This window comes from Capricornis sumatraensis, chromosome 17, assembly GCF_032405125.1.
Source record: "Capricornis sumatraensis isolate serow.1 chromosome 17, serow.2, whole genome shotgun sequence".
Classification (NCBI taxonomy): domain Eukaryota; kingdom Metazoa; phylum Chordata; class Mammalia; order Artiodactyla; family Bovidae; genus Capricornis; species Capricornis sumatraensis.
The window spans coordinates 75,188,231-75,210,290 of NC_091085.1; the positions used below are offsets into that span (position 1 = coordinate 75,188,231).

General features: G+C 44.1%; 1 protein-coding gene across 1 annotated transcript; it reads left to right on the plus strand.

The window, feature by feature from the left end:
- The first annotated feature begins 935 nt into the window (after nucleotides 1-935).
- Nucleotides 936-21,454, plus strand: EWSR1 (EWS RNA binding protein 1). The gene is made up of 14 exons (XM_068990113.1): nucleotides 936-1,062; nucleotides 5,654-5,840; nucleotides 7,676-7,843; nucleotides 9,952-10,163; nucleotides 11,055-11,235; nucleotides 13,978-14,015; nucleotides 14,556-14,588; nucleotides 14,883-15,001; nucleotides 18,262-18,391; nucleotides 19,148-19,270; nucleotides 19,618-19,780; nucleotides 20,149-20,246; nucleotides 20,718-20,970; nucleotides 21,118-21,454. The coding sequence occupies exons 3-14, from the start codon at nucleotides 7,803-7,805 to the stop codon at nucleotides 21,155-21,157; spliced, it is 1,431 nt and encodes a 476-aa protein (XP_068846214.1). The 5' UTR covers nucleotides 936-1,062; nucleotides 5,654-5,840; nucleotides 7,676-7,802; the 3' UTR covers nucleotides 21,158-21,454.
- The last annotated feature ends 606 nt before the right edge of the window (nucleotides 21,455-22,060 follow it).

Sequence of the window (22,060 nt, forward strand, 5' to 3'; positions counted from 1 at the left end):
GAAGGTGATAATATGGCATTTTGCAGATAAAAAATTGCAGTGCATAGATATTACACCATTCGCCAGTGGTTGCTCAGTAAATGATGGGTCAGCTCTATATGGCTCCCTAACTATAGAGCTTCTGGGCTCTTTCTAGTACATGAGCCTGTTTTAAAATCTAGGCCAAAAGATACTAGAAATTAGCCACCTAGTGTTCTCAAGATCACCTCAAATTCTGAAATGGTCTGTGGCATAAAAGGATACTAATAGCTTTGTTGTGGAAAGATTCTAGGACAGGCAGAATGTGATGTCTCTAGCAGATCTTACATAACTGGCCGTTCAAATCTAGAATGTGATCTTAACTGATAATCTGAAGGAACAGCCCATACCTTGCCAGGTTTTAAGTATTACTGATGTCCAAGTTCAAAATTCAGTACTCATGCTTTACTAATCTAAAGGAGACATGTAGTATTCCTCATTTTCTTTGAAGTGGTGTGACAATTTGTAAATCTTTGTCCGATGCTGAAAATCCAGTTTTCAAAATTGTCTGACAGGTTTTAGCCCCATTTTCATTTTTTTTCTCTTTTCATTTTGTTTTTCTAGCATTTGTTTCTATTTGCTAAAACTGCTACACTGGGTGCTAGCAATTATACATCTTTTCCCTCATTATGCATCATTTGAGGGCATCTTGTTAATTTCTTGTATCATTAAATTGAGATTTTTACCTATTTGACTCAGGAGCTTTTTTATAGTTTAGGAAAATACAAGTGGATTAGATAAGGGGAAACAAGCATTCATGATATTGTGATCTCTTGTCTTTTTTTTTTTAATCTTTTTATTAAAAAGCATTTTTTTAATTTTGATTTTCCAATTTAGGAACTTAGAAGTAAGTTAGTCCATTTTATTGCTAAAATGCTAGATTCCTATATGAAGTTCTTGAATTCTTTTTCTTGGAGCAGGCATATGGGCAGCAAAGTTATGGAACCTATGGACAGCCCACTGATGTCAGCTATACCCAGGCTCAGACCACTGCAACCTATGGGCAGACCGCCTATGCAACTTCTTATGGACAGCCTCCCACTGGTAAGACCCTGGGAGACTTTGGGGCCACGTTACCTAGGGTGTTTGCTAAGGAACTTGTTAGTTGTGCTCTTGGGTATATATTCTAGTTGATACCTTGGCATCTGGGAATCCTTTATTCTTAGGAGGAGCTGGGTTTTTTGTTTTGTTTTTCCTTTTCTTTACATTCTCCTTGAAGGATCTCTAATAGAATGTGGGTGGGGTAAATTCCAAAGGAAAAAAGAATTTTTTTTTTTTTATGTATCTTATACAGTGTATTAAATAATCTCACAACAAAATGGAGAATATATAAGAGATTGTGCTAATGCTAATACTGGGTAAGAATGAGCCTTCTTAAACCGAGCTGCTTAAAAATCGCACTGATTTTCAGATCTGTTTGCTTCATCTGATAGTGTGCCCTCTACTTCTTGTTTTGTGCTTTCCACAGTAGAAGGGACCAGCACAGGTTTGACTGTCCTGCTCATTCTTGCATGGGAAATGCTTTCCATCTTGTCTAACCCTGTGATGTTAGCCCTTTAGGTGTTTTCATTTGTTTAACCCTCAAACTTTTTAACATCACACACAACAAGGTTGCTAATGGAAAATTGCTTCAGGTCCCATTTGCAGATCCATGTCCTTTTTCTTTATGTGATTTTGGGAAAGATTTTGCTTTGTTTTATTTTACATTATTTTGTGTCAAGCCTTAATAATAGTTGTTCACCTTCTCAGAGGTACTTCAAATGACTACTTCCCAGCTGATTTTCCCCTGTTCCCTCAAGGATAGGTTGCATGATTAGATTTATTTAGAGGAACAGATTGCCATCCTGCATGTATTATGTTTGTCTGTTGGTTGGTTTCCAGTCCAGACTTGTTTTATTTTCCTTTTAAGTATTAACGATATTATTTTAATCCATAGTATGTTTTAAATATATATGTAACAGCATTTCAGGGAGCAAAAAATAAAAAATGAACTATTTTAAGAATTAGAATAAATTATATCCTAATACTGGGGTTGAAAGTGGAGTGTGTGAAAACTGTACAATAACTTCTTAAATGTCTAACACTGTGTAACATTTCAGGAGCCCTACCTTTTCCCCACCCACCCACTCCTGTCATTATTATTGTAAGAGAATATTACTTTTCAAACTATCTTCAGTCCCAAGTTATATATGGTCTACCAGAGTTGATAGGGAGAAACTCGCCTATGATTTATTTCATTGTGTGGCTGTGTTATGGATTTGATGGGAAATATTTCCTAGTCTACCTAATGCATATCATTGAATAGGATGGGAAGTGTTTAAACTTTCCGTGGGTGTTGGCAACTATAGAAAAACCTGGAACTGAAATTTTGCAGTTTGTATTTTTAACACAGAATTTTGAAATTGTGAGATGAACTTTACATATTCAAGCTATTACATTTTTAATGAGATGTAATTGACATATATGACATTAGTTTCAAGTGTACAACAAAATGACTCATTGTTTGTGAGTATTGTGAATTGATCACCACCAGTCTAGTTAGCCGGAGAAGGCAATGGCACCCCACTCCAGTACTCTTGCCTGGAAAATCCCATGGATGGAGGAGCCTGGTGGGCTGCAGTCCATGGGGTCGCTAACAGTCGGACCTGACTGAGCGACTTCACTTGCATGCGTTGGAGAAAGAAATGGCAACCCACTCCAGTGTTCTTGCCTGGAGAATCCCAGGGACAGGGGGAGCCTGGTGGGCTGCCGTCTGTGGGGTTGCACAAAGTCGGACACTACTGAATCGACTTAGCAGTAGCAGCAGTAGCAATCTAGTTAGCATGAACCACCACACGTCATCCTTCCCCGCCACCGCCCCCCCCCCCAACACACACACATACACACACATCATCCTTTTGATGAGAACTTTTAAGATCTTCTCTCCACAGCTTCTAAGTATATAATACAGTATTGTCAGCTATGGTCACTATACTGCACTTTACTTCCCCATGATGGATTTTTTACAACTAGATGTTTTTAGCTACCTTTAACTCATTTTAAAAGCAAGTGTCATTTGAAGTTAAATAGTACAGCCTTTGGAGTCTCTGAATCATTTTATAAGAACATGATCAAGTCATTTGTAGGAAATACAGTTTCTAGGTTCTGTAGAGCTATGTATTCACTTTGTAGTTTATGGAAGACCTTTGATATCTCCCCTAATTCACCCATCAACTTTTGGAGTGTAGGAACTAAAATTAAACCTGGTGAGCAAATTGAGGCTGAACCAAACCAAATAGGATCCCAACAGTAGTAGGTATGTTCACGCAAGCTGGGCACTCTTTCACTCACCTCGTTCTGCCTTTGCACATAAAAGCACAAAAAACTGGATAATTACTGGAAGAAATATATAAAAAGACTCTTTTCTAGAATATTTTAAAATAAAACTTCATGAGGAGGAGCTATATAAATCTCAGCTTATTAATTGAAGTGGAAATACTAGACTTTAGATTGTATTGAAGTTGAACAAAAATTCTGGCGGTTTGTGTGATGTTTCTTACTCTCTTTTTTCTTAAATTCATCACCACGTGGTAGATATGTTGTCTTTTTGATATTGGTCATTTTTATTGTCATTTTGTTCTATTAATTTTTGCTCGTTTTGCTTGGCTGCTTGTGTGGGTATTACAAATTAATTAGATTATTAATCTGGTGTCTATTACTGTAATTTTCAGCACTACAAGGGTCTGTTGCTGGATGTTTTTGTGACATGAGTTATTGCCCTTAACAGTTTTTGTTGTTTTCTAATTGTTGTCCTTATAAATCTTAAAAATGGCTTGTCATGGAGAGGGGAAAAATCTGTGTAGGAGTAATAGGGTAGGTGGAATTAGATTCCAGTTAAATTTTAAATAAAGGAGTGCTTTATATGGTTGACATTAGGATTCTGCAAAGAAATTTTAAATTAAATAAACAGTTCAGATGAGTAACATGCCAACTCAAAAAACTTCTAGTGCTTGGGACTCCTGTTTTGTGAAATATGCTTTCATGTATGTTTCAACCCAACATATTTGAGAAGGCAGTAACTGTCTTTGTATATAATTAATTTCAGAATTGCCCTGAAATGTTTGAAGTGGAGAAGAAAGTATTCTGTGCTACAGATTGGTGACATTGTAGATTGCACAGAGGGAAATTGATTTTTTTTTTGGCTAGTAAGTTCTGTGTAGAGTGAGGACACTGTTATAACTGAAGTTTGTTATGAGTACGGAAACTTTTTTGCTTTATTGAGATTTGGATTTTTCTTCAATGGACATAAATGCTGAGTACTAGACGACTCTTTTGCATGGCTGACTGCTTGTTGAATAGGAATAAGGATTGCCAAGCATCAGGAAAGATTATGACACCTCTTCTAGGAAAGGGACTCAAGTTAGAAACTGCAGGTTCGGGGGTAGTCATGTTCCAAGCCCAAATTGCAGACGGAAGGGCATGGACCTCAGGAATTCCCTGGTGGTCCAGTGGTTAGGACGTGGGGCTCTCACTCCCGGGGCTTGGGTTCACTCCCTGGTTGGGGAACTAAGGACCCTGCAGCCTGCACAGTGCAGCAAAAAGGAAGAGGAAGGATGAGGACCCCACCTGGTATGGCAAAGGCAGGAACTGGAGAGAGACCCTAGCTTGGTCTCTGCACACCTCCAAGGACAGGTGTGTAACACTTGGTTAGGGAAATAGCAGGGAGGCTACAAAGTCCACCTCCAGTATTGCTTAGCAGGAAAAACACTCATTTGCTCGTGGTAGGTAAATAAGAGAGAAATGGTGTGGATAACTTGATGACTACTAGCATCTCAAATGGTTTATGTGAAATGTAACATTAATTTTCAGTGTGTATTTTGGGAGTATTAAGGTAATTTATCAAAAAGTGAAAGAGGAAAGCCTTTATTGGGTCATACGTACGTAAGCAAATATAGTTTGTAGTATGTCTTTATTACTAATGTAATGCTGGTAACTGGCATTTTCTTAGTAGTTTATTACCTGAAACATAATTAGTGGTTCTTAAAGAGAGTTTAATCAGTTGTTAACATCTCACTGAAAATTAAACACATCTTCTCCACAATTTCCAGTTTCCTTAAACTTGAACTGCCCATGATGCTTGGAGCTGAAAGCAAATAATTCCAAATGATAGGTTTTAATGCTAAACTTGTATCTGGATCCTTATTTTGCAGCTACTTTATGTCTTTTACCTCCCTTCCTGGGGCATTTTATTCCTCTTTGTAGAGATTTGGGGTATACTTAAGTAGTTAGTTGAAAAACTTGTTTAAGAAGGCCTGCTTGCAAAGCCAGTATAAAATTTGTGTCCCCTATTGAATCCCTTAAAGGTGGGGGCAAAGGGAGCCCTTTTTTCTATATCAGCATTTTCTGTGGCCTGCTCTCTCTTCCTTTCTGTTTGGTGTGGTTTAGAGCAAAAGAGACAGTGCTTTGCTGAAAACTGAGTGTTATCAAAGAACGTAGGCTTTAAATATTGCTTTGTTGCTACTTTTACTGAAGGGGAGATATTTAAAGGGGCCGAATATCATAATATTTGAAAGTGATTTATAATTTGTTCTATTAATGAGTGTCCAGGCAGATCCCTGAGGAGCCAGAAATCTGACGTAGCTCTCCTTTGTTCCAGGATATTCAACTCCAGCTGCCCCCCAGGCATACAGTCAGCCTGTCCAGGGGTACGGCACTGGCGCTTACGACACCACCACTGCCACGGTTACGACCACCCAGGCCTCCTATGCAGCTCAGCCTGCATATGGTACTCAGCCTGCCTACCCAGCTTATGGACAGCAGCCAGCAGCCACCGCGCCCGCAAGGTAAGGCCCCCTCGCCTGCTTCTAGCGCTGGGGCCTTGGGCGTTCAGAAATGAGAGCACACCCGCCCCTTTGAGAGCACCCTTCTTGACTTGGTTCCTTTGCAAAGCTCACTCAGATCTGCTCGGGTGTCAGCTGTTCTTCACCCAGCACAGTCACACCAGAAATGTTACTCATCTTTAAGTAGATGAGTGGGGCCATCCTGGGGCCAGAATAAGGAATGTCACTGAGTGGGTTGTTTGGTTTCAGTAGAATGGGCGTTTTGATATGGGGAGGTATTGTATTTACTTTGCTAAACCCAGATGAAAATAAAAGGTGGTTTCCTCACAACAGAACAACTTAAAGTCTGATGCTTTTACCTTTGGTTTTATTGACCCTGTAAACGGGTCATACCTTTCTCTTTGGGAAAAAGACTGTAGTTCTCAGTTGGGGGTGGGTTGGTTGTAGAATCATGTATTTCAAGAAACAGTCACATGATCCAGTTGTCAGTTAAGGCTGTATCTATGTCCAGAGTCAGACATTGGTGACGTGGATTTCTGTATTGTGTACTGGCTTGGTAATCTAAGTACCACAGGCAAGTATGAATTCTTAACTGGGCTCCCTGCTATAGGGTGAATATTGGGGCAAACAGTTCGTACTCCATGACTGCTAAGCAAGTAAACAGTATTAATTATTAACAGAAGATTTCAGGTCTTTGCTTTAGACAGTGCACTTAGGTGGCTTCTGCATACAGTCTTGAAGGAACATTGAATTCTGGTTTGAAAGAAGACTTTAGGGAGTAAACACGAGATCAACTTGTAACCTAGACTTTTTGTCTGCTGTAGAGGTAAGAAATTAGCTCTGGCAAACACTCATGAGAGTACTTCTAAAATGCACAGTGAGTAATCAGAGCTACTGAGTAGTTTACATCTTTTAGACAGTCTTCAGTGGTTAGTGTTAAGGGGTTCCCCTAGGGGCCCAATTCAGTTGACTTAGAATGTTCTCAGATGTTTGAGGTCCCATTTGATGCTCCATTGCAACAGTGTATCTAATCCATGGTGGGGTGGGGTGGGGGGTGGGGTGGGCAGGTATATGTTAGTCTTTGAATAAGTCATCGTTTTTGGTTTCTTAACTTTTCAATCCCTCACACTTTATAACAGTAATCTGTTTCCTGATCAGTGATAGCTACTCACTTTTCCCTCAGAGAGAGGGCTTGTGAACTGTCGCAGCTCTTTGGAGAAAGCAGTACTTGCACATCCCCCTGGTCTGCCTGCTGCTGCTTGGGCTTTGCTAAAACAGCAGGCACTCCGCTCGGCTACAACCCTGTTACAGACTGTGGGGTTAAGGGAGAATAGAAACCTCTTTGGTTTTTTTCCCCTTGGGATTAAGATTGGTTTTCATCACTTCACAAGGATATTTCCCAGTTCATCTGGAGCATGAGAGGATGCCATAGACTTACGTAAATGTTATTTAACCCAGAATTTGCATTATTGTTAAAGTTTCTTGTTTGTCTTTAATAGTCCTTATTGAGAAAAGGCATTTTCTTCCTGAACAAACCACCTCCCATCCCAGATCAGTTAAATGGGCACCACAGAGTATTGTAATTGCTTCTATAGCTGCTGAAGTGAGACGAAAGGAGCGTGCTGATGTCTCTCCCGTGGATGTGGTTAAGACTCTTCATCCTTAGTGTTCTCTTCCAGCAGGGACCGTTGGACCAACATTGGGTTTTGATGGAGTTCACTTTACAACTGTATTTATTTCCAAGCTCAATCCTAACATTGTTTATTGCTCATAGATTATAGAGTTCTTAAGAGTTTGGTGTTAAGAGAAAAGTCTCACTTTTTTATTTCTCCTTTTAGACCGCAGGATGGTAACAAACCCGCTGAGACTAGTCAACCTCAATCTAGCACAGGGGGTTACAACCAGCCCAGCCTAGGATACGGACAGAGTAACTACAGTTATCCCCAGGTACCTGGGAGCTACCCCATGCAGCCAGTCTCGGCACCACCATCCTATCCTCCTACCAGGTCAGTCTTCTCTTGCTTGCTCTTGTGGCCAGTGAACTAGTGGAATAAGAGAGCAGATTTTTTTCAGGCTGTTGACCAGCTTCTTTTGCTTCCTCAGGTGAACTGTGTTACCTCACTCCCAGGGATAAGCCTGACCACATAATCTACATTAAAACCTCAGTCAAAAACACTTCTAAATATCAGTACATTTTTACCACTTTTTTTTTTTTTTAATCAGATGAGAAACAGTGGCATGAAAGCAGATAAAGAGAACCATGGAAGTCACATTTTCCAGGTGCAGTTGAGATGGTCAAGTTGCAGGGCATTACTTTTTCAAAAAGAAAGTTTACCTTAATCATTTTATGTTTAACTTAAAGATCCATTCTTACACCAGTCTTAATGGCTAAGCCAAGGCCTTTCTTTTTGACTTAAAGAGTTTATCGTTCTGCCTTTTGTCTTAATTAGCCACACCAGCAACTACAGTGTCCAGTTTTGGTTTCTTTAAAGTAGAGGAAAAACAGGTTGTCTCAGATTTATTTTTTTGTTGCGTTTTCAAATGAACTGTCTAAATTGTGTCCTCTAGTGTTAACTTGGTTTTGATAGAATTAACATTGCCCCTTTTTGTATTCATTTCATTGGCTTATGTATAAGCAAGCACAGCTGACTGGTAAGTGTCTCTGTACAGCTTGGAGCAGAAGGGGACAGGGTTCGAGCAGTTCCTCCCAAGGGCCCACCCACACCTGTCACGTTGAGAGCACTGAATCTAGCAAGTTGAATAGGTGTACTTGGTGTGAAGAGAGGCTTTTGAGTCCTTACAGCTTCCCAGGGCCTTCTCTGGTGGCTCAAACAGTGAAGAATATGCCTTCAATGCAGGAGACCCGGGTTTGATCTCTGGGTCTGGAAGATCCCCCTGAAGAAGGGAATGGCAGCCTACTTCAGTATTCTTGCCTGGAGAATCCCATGGACAGAGAAGCCTGGTGGGCTACAGTCCATGGGGTTGCAGAGAGCTGGACACGTTTGCGCAAATAACGTTTTACGGTTGTTGTAAGGGAGGTGCAGATACTTAAAATCATTGTAGTTAGAATTAAAATTGTATTATGCGTTGTGTTGTTTTTCACTGTCATGGTTCATCTAAAGTTTAATATTTCAAGCTTTATTTCTGTGTAAGAGTATCTTTGGTTAGTTTCCCTTCCCTTTAGTTGACATATGTGAAAGTGAATATCAGTCTGATATTCATTTTTCATACAGTACCTTGAGTCTGATGTTTCCTTGTCTATCTTTTCCTTATTAATGCCCAGATTCATAGACGATCAGGCATGTCTGGAAGTCAGGAACTATATACACACCAAAGCAACTTGAAACTTACGCTCAGGAAAAAAGTGGCCACCCAAACACACATCAGGTGGCCTTGTACCTTCAGAAAACGAGCCGTCACTCCAGGGGATGATGTGGGCAGGCAGCCTGGGGACTGAGCACCATACCGGGCTGCCTCACTTTTCTCGGTGCCGTTTCCTGGGTCAGCCTCCCTGGGAGCACAGTCTTCCCTTAATACAGGAAGCACCTAGGCTCCCAAACGTGCCTTGAGTTTGGTTGAGAATAACTATTGTTCTGATGTGCACGTGTGCCTGTGTGTGTGTGCTCAGTCATGTCCCACTCTTTGCGACCCCACGGCCCTGCCAGGCTCCTCTGTCCGTAGGATTTCCCAGGCAAGAGTGCGAGAGCGGCTTGCCGTCTCTTCTGCAGGGGACCCTCCTGACCCAGGGATTGAACCTGTGTCTCCTGCATTGGCAGGTGGAGCCTCCCAACCCTCCACTGCCACGCCACCTGGGAAGCCCTGTTTCAGTAAAGGTGGGGGTGGTAAAGGGGGAGACTCTTAATTAAGGTTGTACATTTTATAGATGGGTTCGTTTTGTGTGTGTGTGTGTGTGTTGTATAATACCCTCTCCTATTCAGAACTTGACTCTAAATACAAAAATACTTTGCTCATTTTAAGTTCAGTGTGTTAATAGGTAAAAAGTAACTAGAGTTTTAAGAGTTTCTATGGCACATGCTGGGAATGTCTCCTACATTTAGGGGACCTAAAATAACAAGCCTCTCCTAACAAACTGTTTTGTTTTGTTTTTTCTCAGCTACTCCTCTACGCAGCCGACTAGTTACGATCAGAGCAGTTACTCCCAGCAGAACACCTACGGGCAGCCGAGCAGCTACGGGCAACAGAGTAGCTATGGCCAGCAAAGCAGCTATGGGCAGCAGCCACCCACTAGTTACCCCCCCCAGACTGGATCCTACAGCCAGGCTCCAAGTCAATATAGTCAACAGAGCAGCAGCTACGGGCAGCAGAGTGAGTTGCTAAGAGAGAAAACCAAATAAGAATGGTTGTGTTTGGAGTTTCTGAAACGGGGAAACACTCTACCACTGTGTGCTTTTGAACTCCAGGATGCATCTTGAGGGTATCATATCCTGGCTAATAATCCTGGCTTTTCTCCAGTTTAATTGTTGTTAGTATGCCTTAGGAGAAAAGAGAGTTTGTAACTGACCAGGGAAAAAGTTTCAGTGTGCCAGCCCTGCTCTTTGGGGAGGTTATATGCAGTGAGTGAAGCCAGCTTTTCTTATGGCCTGCCCACCCCAGCTCATTAAGAGAGTGTGAGCAGGTAGCTATTGAAGACTCTTGCAGTTTTGATAGTTAAAAAGATACTGTATTTTGACTTTTTTTGTTCACATTCATAAGACAAGAATTTTTGTGGAATACTTACAGTTAATTTATGTGGAAAAGTAACCAAAAATTCAAAAAGTTGTCTTCACAATTTAGTCTTTGCCTGGATTGTTGTCTTTAAAATGCACCCATGAGTATGTCTCATTATGACAACGAGTCGTGCTTCTTGATGGAGACGACCCCTTAGCAACCCCCAAGAAACCTGACTCCATTTTTGTTTGAGTGTGGCTTAAAGACCAGTTTTTTAAGGCATCTTGGGATACAGAACCCTGTGAACTGTTGGTCAGAGTCCTGGTTTTGTTTGAGAGTGGTTTTTTCCTAGGCAAACTATATGAGATTACTTCAGCCTTTTTTGTTGAACTTTATGAAAAGCTTACTGATGGGGGACTTAATCAGATGTAAAGAAGATGATACCTCGGTTAGTGCCTTGCGCTTGAGAATTCTATGATTCCAGGAGAAAGTACAGCAGCAGTGGTGTAAATGCTGATCCATGGCTTACAGATGTGACTCTTTCCTCAGGTTCATTCCGACAGGACCACCCCAGTAGCATGGGTGTTTATGGGCAGGAGTCTGGAGGATTTTCCGGACCAGGAGAGAACCGGAGCATGAGTGGCCCTGATAACCGGGGCAGGGGAAGAGGGGGATTTGATCGTGGAGGCATGAGCAGAGGTGGGCGGGGAGGAGGACGCGGTGGAATGGGGTAAGAGCAAACCTTTTCTCCTTTTACCTAATTTTGTTTCATCCATAGGATTTTCAGTGGAAAGAAGGGACTGAAAGACATAGGAAATTTATTTCTGCATTTCCATGGATAGTCTGATGAGCCCAAGCCATCTTGCAAACATGGAAATGTCATCTCTGTGGCATATCTATAGAGGCAGTTTGCTTTTTTCAATGCCAGTTGACTTGGTTGGGTTGGGGAGAACAAAGAATGGTTTTGAAACTAGAGCTTTCAGTCCCCTTCCTGGTTTCCAGAGGTCAAAAGCCTCCTGGGTAATAGATTTGGGATGGAACACACACAACCCTTCTAACAACCCTAGGTGTTTGACTAATTGCTTCTGAATGATTGTCTTGAAATACGTGGTGTATATACTGCAGAAAAGGAATGCAGCTGTTTTCCACAATGTTTGTCCCCAACTTCTGTTTATACTTGGAACTGTTGAACATAATGATGAAGATCTTGGTCCCATAACCCTTGAACTATGGCCTGAGGTGCACCTGGTGTACAGAGAAGTCTAGTAGCTTTGTGCAGAGTAATGTATATAATTGTGGAATCACTCTCCCCAGTGGAGATTTTGAGAAGTCTAAATCGGTTTGACCATTTTGATGGATGGAACGACCTGGTTTAGAAAACTTTGCCTAGAGTAACATGATCCTGCTACCCCGCCCTTCCCCTCCCTCCTCCCACATCCTTTTCCCTTTCTGGTGTCTCTACTTTGATGAAGGTGAGGTGAAATGTTGGTTAACATAATCCAGAAGGCTTAGTTCTGTGTGTGTTCTGTCCCTGTATAAACTAGTGAAAAAAAGTTATGCAGAATGTTGGTATAAGTATAAATTGGATTTGGTGCCACTGTTGGTTCAAGGAAAAACTGAATATAATTTCTTTGGAAGTGTACTTCAAGATTAAATATATAATTGATTTTTAAATTTTATATTAACAAATCTGTTTACTGCTGAAATACTGGTTTAAAATACTGTTTTGCATATTCTGCATAACTTAAGTCTTTAGTGAAATCTTTATTGGAAGAAAGTCATTTTATAAGATGCAAAAATTTATGAGTAATTTTGTATAAAGTAGAATCAATCTTCTGATTTGGAGAATATCATTCCATTATAAAGGTTTCACTTCTTTACAGATGTTTTAAATAGATGTAGACACTTGAAATCACTATCATCACATCTCCAATCATGTAGACTCCTTAGTATTTTTCAATTGCAAAACCAATTTTGAGTTTACTCATTTCAATTCTCCAGAAGTAATCATTCTACTAATTTTGCTAGATTTTGCTAGTAGAGGGTGTTCCCTCTTTCTCTGAGAAGTTTCTGCTGAAGCCATAGGAAACACCGTGGCTCTCCCCACAGGCTTCTCAGCAGACTGTGATGCGGTCCGCGGGACCCTGTGGGGACAACACAAGAGCCCCCCCTCTTTTTTTTTATTGTGGTGTGGTGATGGTTTTCAGTGTCTTCTGCAGGTAAGGCACTCAATGTTGTTAACATGCCCTTTCTCATTGCCTCAGTATTTTGATATTTTCATTGGCTGTTAAACGTGGAAACTTTTTAACATGCTTTGTCGCATTTATATGCTACAGGTTACAAAGTGAGAGCCTTGTATACACTTCAATACTTAAAAAGTACCCGTACTCAGTACTCAGCCGGCAGCATAATGAAAAGTGGGACTAGACACGGTGTCCATATGGAGAGGAAAAATATACATAGAATATTTTTAACAAAATGTATTCATTGTATAAATGGAATCCTTCTGTAACTTTGGTAACTGCATACTTGTTGTTTGGTAATGAACCAGAGGAGGTACAATACTCTAGAATTGTGTAACATTAAAGTGTAAACTTTTGTGTTTAAAGAGAGAGAACATTTTATGGTGTGTACTTTTAAAAAGGAAGCAAAGCTGCATGCAACAGCTTGAAATTGTGTATTCAGGTATTAAAGGTGCAATACTGGTTAGAAAAGCTCAGGGCCTCCCACTGAGGAGCTGCCTTTTATTTAAGAGAAAAACCTAAAAGGCCCAATTCTTACTCTTCCCCTTTCAGAATACATAAGGCAGTGATTTATGCTGCCGTTGTCATTGATCTCAACTGATACGTTTATAAAGTTGCACCCCCAGTCTGTGGAGCCTTGGTGTTTGTTGTAAATTCTCCTTTCACAGCGATTGTTAAACCCCCTAGTGCCCTGAAGCGTGTGGCTTTACGCTGAAGATCGGCTGGATGTGTCCTCTGGTGTATGTCATAGGCCTCCACTGTGGTGTCTCCTGCTTTTTATAAACTGTGATTGTTAAGAAGCCCAGGGCCTCACTTGGCTCTCCCCTGGGAGAGGTTGAGGGTGCACCTTTATGAACATGAAAAGGTTCATCACAGCAGTTACCTGGCCTGCTGCTCCTCTCCACACAAGCTCTCCCTGTTTTTCACCTGATGGGGTGGGTGTTTGGGATGTATTTTTCCCCCAGTTTGCCAAGTATTGCACTATTAATACCAGCCCCTGAAATGAAAGGAATCAACCACACTGGTGTGTACAATCAGACAAGCAAGGTTGTATATAAAGGAAGTTTGAGCAAGCTGCCCTGAAGAAAGGCATAGTGACAAGATGAGAGAGATGCATTGTTTGGAGATGTGTTTAGCCAGTGCCCTTCTTCCCCACGAGCCCCCCCAAGGCTCAGAGCGGTACTGGCTTTTAAAGGGAAAGGCCTTCATTTCTTCGTTTATCCCCCCAGCAGCGCTGGAGAGCGAGGTGGCTTCAATAAGCCTGGTGGTAAGTTTTTGAGTATTACCATGGATAGTGTTTAAAAAAAAAAATACAGTCAGTTTTTAGAAAACTATAATTTTTTATTAGTTTGATAAGCGGTTTAAAAATGATCTCTACAAAAGAGACTAATGGGTACTGCCGGCACTGTCTTAGGGGTAATAAGGTTAACCTACGGTTACAAAACAAAGGGTGACTTGGAGTATTGAGCAACTGCTTCTGTAATATGGGGGAGAGTACATTTTTAAAATTTGGTTTATTTGGAGGAAAAAAAAATTGACTTAAATTTAACACTAATTTGGCACGTAAGCACTGAGAGTGTATTTGGTTAATGGTTTAAAAACAAACTCGAGCAAAGGAGAAGCAAACCCTAGCAAACCTGCCACAGACGTTAAAGGGGCACTGCTCCATTTTAGCAGTGCGGGTCATTTTGAATTTAATGAAGCCCCATCAAATGGTGGTATAGTAGATAGCTATGTGTGTTTGTAAGGTTTGTAGCTTGCAAGACGTGCACTAATAATATTTTGTATGATCTTTCCTGGTTGGCAGGACCCATGGATGAAGGACCAGATCTTGATTTAGGTAATTTTGAATTCCTGGAGTTTATGTTGTACTTTGTAATTGAATAGCCCAGAAGCAAGTGTGTGTGGAGTTCAGCAGCCAGGTAGATGAGTGGAATACTCTCGCTGTCAAGAGCAGTTTGGGGCTTCCTTTATCTTGAGTAAACAAAAATAAACCAAAAGTTCCATCTCACTCTTGTTAGTAAGGCTGGTAGTTCTCTTGGCTTTGTGATGAATGCTAGCAGGCAGTAGTGAGCGTTGGTCAATCGGCCCCTATGGATACATGACAGTAACTGCCTCTCCTTTTCTCCGGAAGGCCCACCTGTAGATCCAGATGAAGACTCTGACAACAGTGCCATTTACGTGCAAGGACTGAGTGACAGTGTGACTCTCGATGATCTGGTCGACTTCTTTAAGCAGTGTGGAGTCGTTAAGGTGAGTGAGAGCGTGACCTCGTGGACTGGCAGAGCTTGTAACCACAGGGCGTTTTGGAGAGAACTGACTTGGAGAGTTTCTGAAGTGGCTTGATTTTTTCCTTCTGGACTGTCCATACGTGGTTTACTGCTTAAAATACAAAAAGCAGAAAGTGAAAAATACTGTTCTGTAGAAAAGAAATCCTAAACACGGTTTAAGCATATTTGATAACTCAGGGTCACTTTTATAAAGTTAATTGTAAGAATATTTACATGAACTTTTCGGGGGGAGGGAATACAGACTACAATGTTTTTAAAATAACATGTGTCCATACCCCGCAGTAGGGCTCTATGAGTACCTTTGAGGTGCCTGGTATATGTCTTCCTTTCCTAGTTTTCTCCCTTCTCCCCACTTGAATGCTGAATTTTATCATTCCCTTTCTCTATAGATGTACCTCAATAATATTTTGTTTCACATAATTTTGAAGAATAAATAGGTACGAACCCTTAAAGTTTATGTATAGTGTGGAACATGTTGTAAAGTAGAATATAGTTGTTCTGTGTTCAGTGATCATGATTCTTAAGGATGAAAATAAATACAGCAAGATAGGAAAGGGATAAAATGAGGAACAGAGCCAGTCCAAGTGCGGAATAATTTCAGAATAACAGCAGGAATAGTGAGACAGGAACTTGCCTGGCAAGCTTGAAGAAGCTGGAGTGGCTAGAAAGTTTGGTCTGAGCTACTGTGATGGTTACCAATTAGATGAGGAAAACTAAGAGAAACTGGAATTTTGAGGAGGGTCCCTAGGTCAGAATCTCAAAGTTTGGGCGTCCTGTATTTGTTTGTGGTGGTAAGTTCTATAAAGTTGCTACAGACAACTGGGTTAGTGAATGCCGAGCCACTGCCCCAGAGGTGTGCACACATCTCACGTAGATTGTAATCACAAATTCACAGTTCATCCTGATAAATCCTACTCGTTTTACAAAGAAAAAGGTTCAGAAGTGTGACTTGCCTGAGTTGGTGTTCAGATTTGTCCCACTAGTCCCAGAGCTAGAACTTGTTACAGAATGCCACCCCCGACCTCCCAGCGTCTGGCCTCCGGTCGCTTCTAGGCGAGCTGGAACGGGAGGGAAGGGCATTGTCTTCCTCTGCTGGGAACATGTGCATCCGGCCACACGTTTTTCACTTTCTGTTCGTTGCCACAAATAACCAAAGAAAGTGCCACGAGTATTGATTTTGGAGTGACAAATACTTGAATCCACGAATAATGAGAACTGACTATACCCAGGTGTAGACCTGCTGGTTCTTAAGGTGTGTGTGGTGGTTAACCTCAAAGTACCATCTGGCCGACCAGTGTAGACTCTTCACTGCACATCCACCACAGCCTCACCAGGAAGCACGTGTTTGGTTTTTTAAACTTTTAGTAATCTGGTAGAGGAAGATGGAAATGTCGTTTGCTTTCCCTTGATGGTTGATGATGTTACAATGGCATCCTGTCTTCTTTGAAATGCCCGTCTGTGTCTCACACGCACTTTTCACTGGGTTGTCTCTCACTTGTTGGTTTATATGTGGTTCTTTATATTGTCTGAATGCTAATCTCTGTCTTTGTTGCGAATACAAGTCTTCTGCTCTGTGGCTCAGTTTTGAAAGGGCGGACTGGGAGATCATACCACTCTGCTTGCGGGGTCTTCGTTCCCCAGCCAGGGGCTGAACCTACGCCCTTGGCAGTGAAAGCAGAGTCCTAACCTCTGCACCACCAGGGAGTTCCTGAGGCTCACATTTTTTACTCATTTCCTTTTGATGAATAGGAATTCTTAATTTCTTCAGTCATTACCTTACTGGGTTGTGTCTTTATGTTTTTTATCTGCAAGGCCTTTTATTCCACCACATCTTTGTGAAAGGTCTGCCTTTTCCCTGGTGGTACATAGTGCTGTCACTCAGGAAGCCCCCACCTGGCTCTGTTTCTTGGCTCCACATATACTTTTTGTTGATCTGTGTGATCCAGTGCTAGCAGCTCTGCTAATGACTCTGCGCTAAATCTTGATTTCTAGTAAGGCAGACTCTTGTTTCATTCTCTTTACTTCTTGCACTCCTATCCATACATTTTCGAACCAATTTATGAAGTTTCTTAAAAACCCCAGTTGGGGGCCTTCCCTGGTAGTCAGGGTGGTTAGGGACTCCATGCTCTCTGCAGAGGCAAAAGCGGTACGGTCCCTGGTCGAGGAACTGAGATCCTGTGTGCCTTGTGGTGCAGCCGGCGACCACACACACACACAGGGTGTTTCCTGGATCTATAAGAATTGGAGAATTGACATGTTTATGACACTGAGGGCTTTCCTCCCATCCCCCATTAACACTATTTGTCTATTAGGCCTTTGGTGAAGCCTAGCTCCTTAAAAGTTTTACAGGTTTTTATTAATTTTTTTCATTAATGGGCTGTTTTGGAATGGATTTTGTGATCCATCTATATAAAAAAGTTGGTAAATCATAAACTTCCTACTTGTGGATTATATAGTATATTGTCTATTTGGGTATGTAGGATTTATTCCTAGTTAGGAAAGTAGTGTTTACTATCAAGTTTGTAAAATTAAAGATTTTAAAATTATATAACCCATCATTCATACCACTATTTTGTCACATTTCCTGTCTTTATATGCCCTTTATAAAAACATAGGTATCAGTACCTGTATTATTATAAGTTACTTCTTTTAAGCTCTATACATATTTTCATGTATCACTAGATACAAAATGTGTATATCCTAAAGAGTTTGGGCATATGCACATGTAATGAAAAAATACATGAAGCCATATTCTTGTGTAGTGTGGCTCCTGAACTCAGCCTGTCTGCATCTGGTGTTGAACTGGGAAGCTAGTTCTGTTGTGTTTCTGGAGGGAACACCGGCTGTGGTTGAGCTTGAGGTGGTCGAGGTCTCTCTGCACACTCACAGTCCTGTGTGTTGTGTTTAACGATTGAAGGACAGTCCCGCTGTGTGTGTGGTGTGTCTCACGGGTGGCCTGACTGCACCCTAAGAGGTGGCTGCTCACTGGGCACCCATGATACGGCCCTTAGGGTGTTGGGGCAGGTACAGGCCATAGGAAGAGGAGGCTGGGGAACAAATGGGACACGATTTAAAACTGTGGGCCTATTTTGGTTTTATGTTAAAGTCATTTAAGTGTACATAGTTGTGGTAGCTACTTTGGAAAAAGTCACCGATAGTCCCACCATTCCTCTGAAAACTAGTATTTCTGGTCATAGCTTAATTTTGCTCTTTTATGCCTAGATGAACAAGAGGACTGGACAACCCATGATCCATATTTACTTGGACAAGGAAACAGGAAAGCCCAAAGGCGATGCTACGGTGTCTTATGAAGACCCACCAACTGCCAAAACTGCCGTCGAGTGGTTTGATGGTAGGAGCCCCGGCCCTCCTGGCTCTGCCTCCTCGGGGCACACGGAGGCTCTGGGAGCGAGTGTGGCGAGGGTCGCCTTGTAGGTAAAGGCCTTGTGCCCGAGTGTGTCCTCGTGTTAGAATGATTTTCTCTTAATGTGGCTCTAGGGGCCAGGGGCAGATAGGCTGTCCCTCGGTGCAGCCACAGGGTGTGCAGGAAGGAGGACTCGAGTCGGAGGAGCGAGGAGACCCTCTCTGCTCCTGGAGGAGCGCTGGGGGTGTCCAGGAGGCGGCTTGCCTGCTCCCCTCAGCCACACGAGGGCCAGGCGCTGACCTGGGGTTAAGAGATCCCTTATTTTCAGTCGTTCTCATTCAGATCCACTTGCTTCTCTAAGAACAGATGTTGAGAGGTGCAGAAAGCCCCACAGACCTCTCAGCTGTGCACATTTGCAGCTATTATGTGTGTGTGTGTATATATATATAATGACTTTGATGTTGATCCTGGAATTTCAGTTCTCACAAAACCAACTTGAAAGTGTCAGCAAGTTCTATCTCCTCTCAGCCACTTCCTGCTCTCCTCATCCTATTAAGGCTTTTCTGGCCTCACCTGTAAAAATCTCAGGGAAGATTGTGGGAAGACACTGATGCAGTGGGAATGGTTGAGTTTGATAACGGGGTGCAGTTGGTGAAAAAGGAGTTGTGTAACCTTACCTGATCCCCTCAAGGGGAGCAGGAGTTGGATGCTGGGAGTGAGGAGTGTTCTCATCTCTTTTTCTAGGCAAAGATTTCCAGGGGAGCAAACTTAAAGTGTCTCTTGCTCGGAAGAAGCCGCCCATGAACAGCATGCGGGGCGGGATGCCGCCGCGCGAGGGCAGGGGGATGCCGCCGCCGCTCCGAGGAGGTATTTACTGGCGCGCTCTGGGCTCCGCTCTGCCGCTCTGAATGTTCTCGGTGCCCTTGTCTGTGAGGAGCTTGGTCTCTAGAGTGAGAGCAGACCTCTTAGGAGTACGGACAAGGCGTGTAGACTCAACACTAGCATTGAGCACTGACAGCAGAGGGGGAGGGGCTGATGGGGCGGAGGCTGGGAGCCCTGGGGGCCAGGCTGCTGCGGGGCGGCCCTTGGGCTGCCTTTTGTTTCTCCTGCTTTGGTCCCTCACATGTGAGGAGGCCTGTCCTCCAGCTGTAAGGACAGACCACAGAGACACAGAGCTGTGCCCAAAGAGGTGGTTTGCTGTTTCTTCACTACAGGTCCAGGGGGCCCAGGAGGTCCTGGAGGACCCATGGGGCGCATGGGAGGCCGTGGAGGAGACAGAGGCGGCTTCCCACCAAGAGGGCCCCGCGGTTCCCGGGGGAACCCGTCTGGAGGAGGAAACGTCCAGCACCGAGCTGGAGACTGGCAGTGCCCCAACCCGTATGTACTCACCCCCGCTCCCATCCTGGAGAGGCCTGCCTGCGGGCTTCCTTTGTCCAGAGCAGCCTGACCCTGGCCCTGCTGTGGGGTGGGCGGCCCCGTCAGTCTTACCAGCTGCCCTGGTGCCTTCGGGAGATGGCCACACAGTCCACGGGACTCAGGCCCACCTGCACGTGCTTGTCCAGACACTCGGCCGGATCAGACCCTGGTCCTGTGCTGTGCTGCCTGAGGCTGCGGCTGCAAAGCCGTTTTCTGTAGTCAGATCCTCTGAGTGGAGTTGGACCTGGACTTGGTGTTTGTGGTGGTTTCTGCTCAGGCCTGGCTTGTTTGGTAAGTGATTCCGTTGTGATATAATTTTATTTATGCAGGGGCTGTGGAAACCAGAACTTCGCCTGGAGAACAGAGTGCAACCAGTGTAAGGCCCCAAAACCTGAAGGCTTCCTCCCACCACCTTTCCCGCCCCCGGGTAGGTACCCGCAGCTTCTTGGCACTGAACCGCTAATTAGCTCCGTGGGCTTGGTAACCAGGGTCAGGTTGGTTTCAGCAGGCGCAGCCCTGACCTGGGGTGCTGTCAGTTCTGCGCTTGACCTTTGAACAACACAGGGGCACTGACCCTCTGTGCAGTTAAAAAAAAGTCCCCTTAAATTTCACCATCCGCCCTCCACTGCCGTGTTTGTGGTTCCACATCCTCAGATTCTACAGACTGCAGGTTGGGTAGTACTGTACTTCATTTTTGGCGGTGGGGGAAAATCAGTGTGTAAGTGGACCCCCGAGCATTTCAAACCTTTGTCAAAGGGTCACCTGTGGTCCCAGCGTCAGTTCTGAACTGTGACCTGGTGTGCAGCGAGGGAAGCGCTGGCCCGGCTCTCCGAGCGAGGCCTCTGCGCTCAGCGTTCTGTCCTGGCACTGAGTGTCCTCTCCTGCGCTCTCCCCTCAGGCGGTGACCGCGGCAGAGGTGGCCCTGGAGGCATGCGGGGAGGAAGAGGTGGCCTCATGGACCGCGGGGGTCCCGGTGGAATGTTCAGAGGCGGCCGTGGTGGAGACAGAGGTGGCTTCCGTGGCGGCCGGGGCATGGACCGCGGTGGCTTTGGTGGTGGAAGACGAGGTGGCCCTGGGGGACCCCCTGGACCACTGATGGAACAGATGGGAGGACGACGAGGCGGGCGAGGAGGACCGGGGAAGATGGATAAGTACGTGGGGGTGAACCCGCTGGGGGGCCTGGGCCGTCAGCCCCTTCCTCCGGAACAGGTCTTACCAGCCCCGGGCGAGGGTGGGTGGCCACCCCTTCCCCTCCCCTCTCCACCCCATCCTAACCCACCTTCCCTTCTGCTGGGCAGAGGCGAGCACCGTCAGGAGCGCAGAGACCGGCCCTACTAGACGCAGAGACCCGCAGAGCTGCATTGACTACCAGATTTATTTTTTAAACCAGAAAATGTTTTAAATTTATAATTCCATATTTATAATGTTGGCCACAACATTATGATTATTCCTTGTCTGTACTTTAGTATTTTTCACCATTTGTGAAGAAACATTAAAACAAGTTAAATGGTAGTGTGCTGAGTTTTTTTTTCTTATTTTAAAGATGGTTGTTTAAGACTAAACAATGGGAACCCCTTGTGAGCATGCTCAGTATCGTTGTGGAGAACCAAGAGGGCCTCTAACTGTAACAATGTTCATGGTTGTGATTTTTTTTTTAAATAAAATTACAAATGTTTATAAACAGTCACCCTTCTCCGCCTCTGTTCTACATCCACCACACGCCTACTTGGACGTGACCCCCGACACCCGGGATGCCCGGGTCTCTGCTTGTTCAGGTGTCCTGACCGCCCTCCCCAGGTGCCAGCCCCTCCCTGGGGGTCTCACCCGGCTCCCTGCCCCACCCCATTCTCAGAGGGGAAGCGTCCCCTGTCCTCATGGACTCAGCCCAGACTATCTCCACCAAGACCCAGTCCCGGCTTCCCGCTGCCCCCCTCACCCAGCGAGGCCACCTTGGCTGTTCTCAGAGACCCACGAGAGGCCCCTGGGACCTGAGCTGCCCCCTCAGCCTGCCTCCCTGCGGTCCCACCACGTGGGCCAGCGTGTCCCTGCCAGAGGTCAGGATGCCCCCCCCCCGAGGCCCAAACACACCCAAGATGCCGCTGGGCTCCTGCACTGTGCCAGGCGCTGCCCCAGCACATCCAGCTCCGTGGGTCGGGGCCCTGCTGGGCTGAGGGGGCGCCTCAGAGCCTGTGCTCACACACACACACACACACACACACACACACACACACACACACACAC

What these genes read in the sequence shown, in the direction of transcription:
- EWSR1 (XM_068990113.1), top strand. Translation starts at nt 7,803, where the DNA reads ATGCAGCCAGTCTCGGCACCACCATCCTATCCTCCTACCAG. An exon ending in GGAGGACGCGGTGGAATGGG is followed by an intron (nt 11,236 to 13,977) that starts GTAAGAGCAAAC and finishes TTATCCCCCCAG; the next exon opens with CAGCGCTGGAGAGCGAGGTG. An exon ending in GACTGGCAGTGCCCCAACCC is followed by an intron (nt 19,781 to 20,148) that starts GTATGTACTCAC and finishes TTATTTATGCAG; the next exon opens with GGGCTGTGGAAACCAGAACT.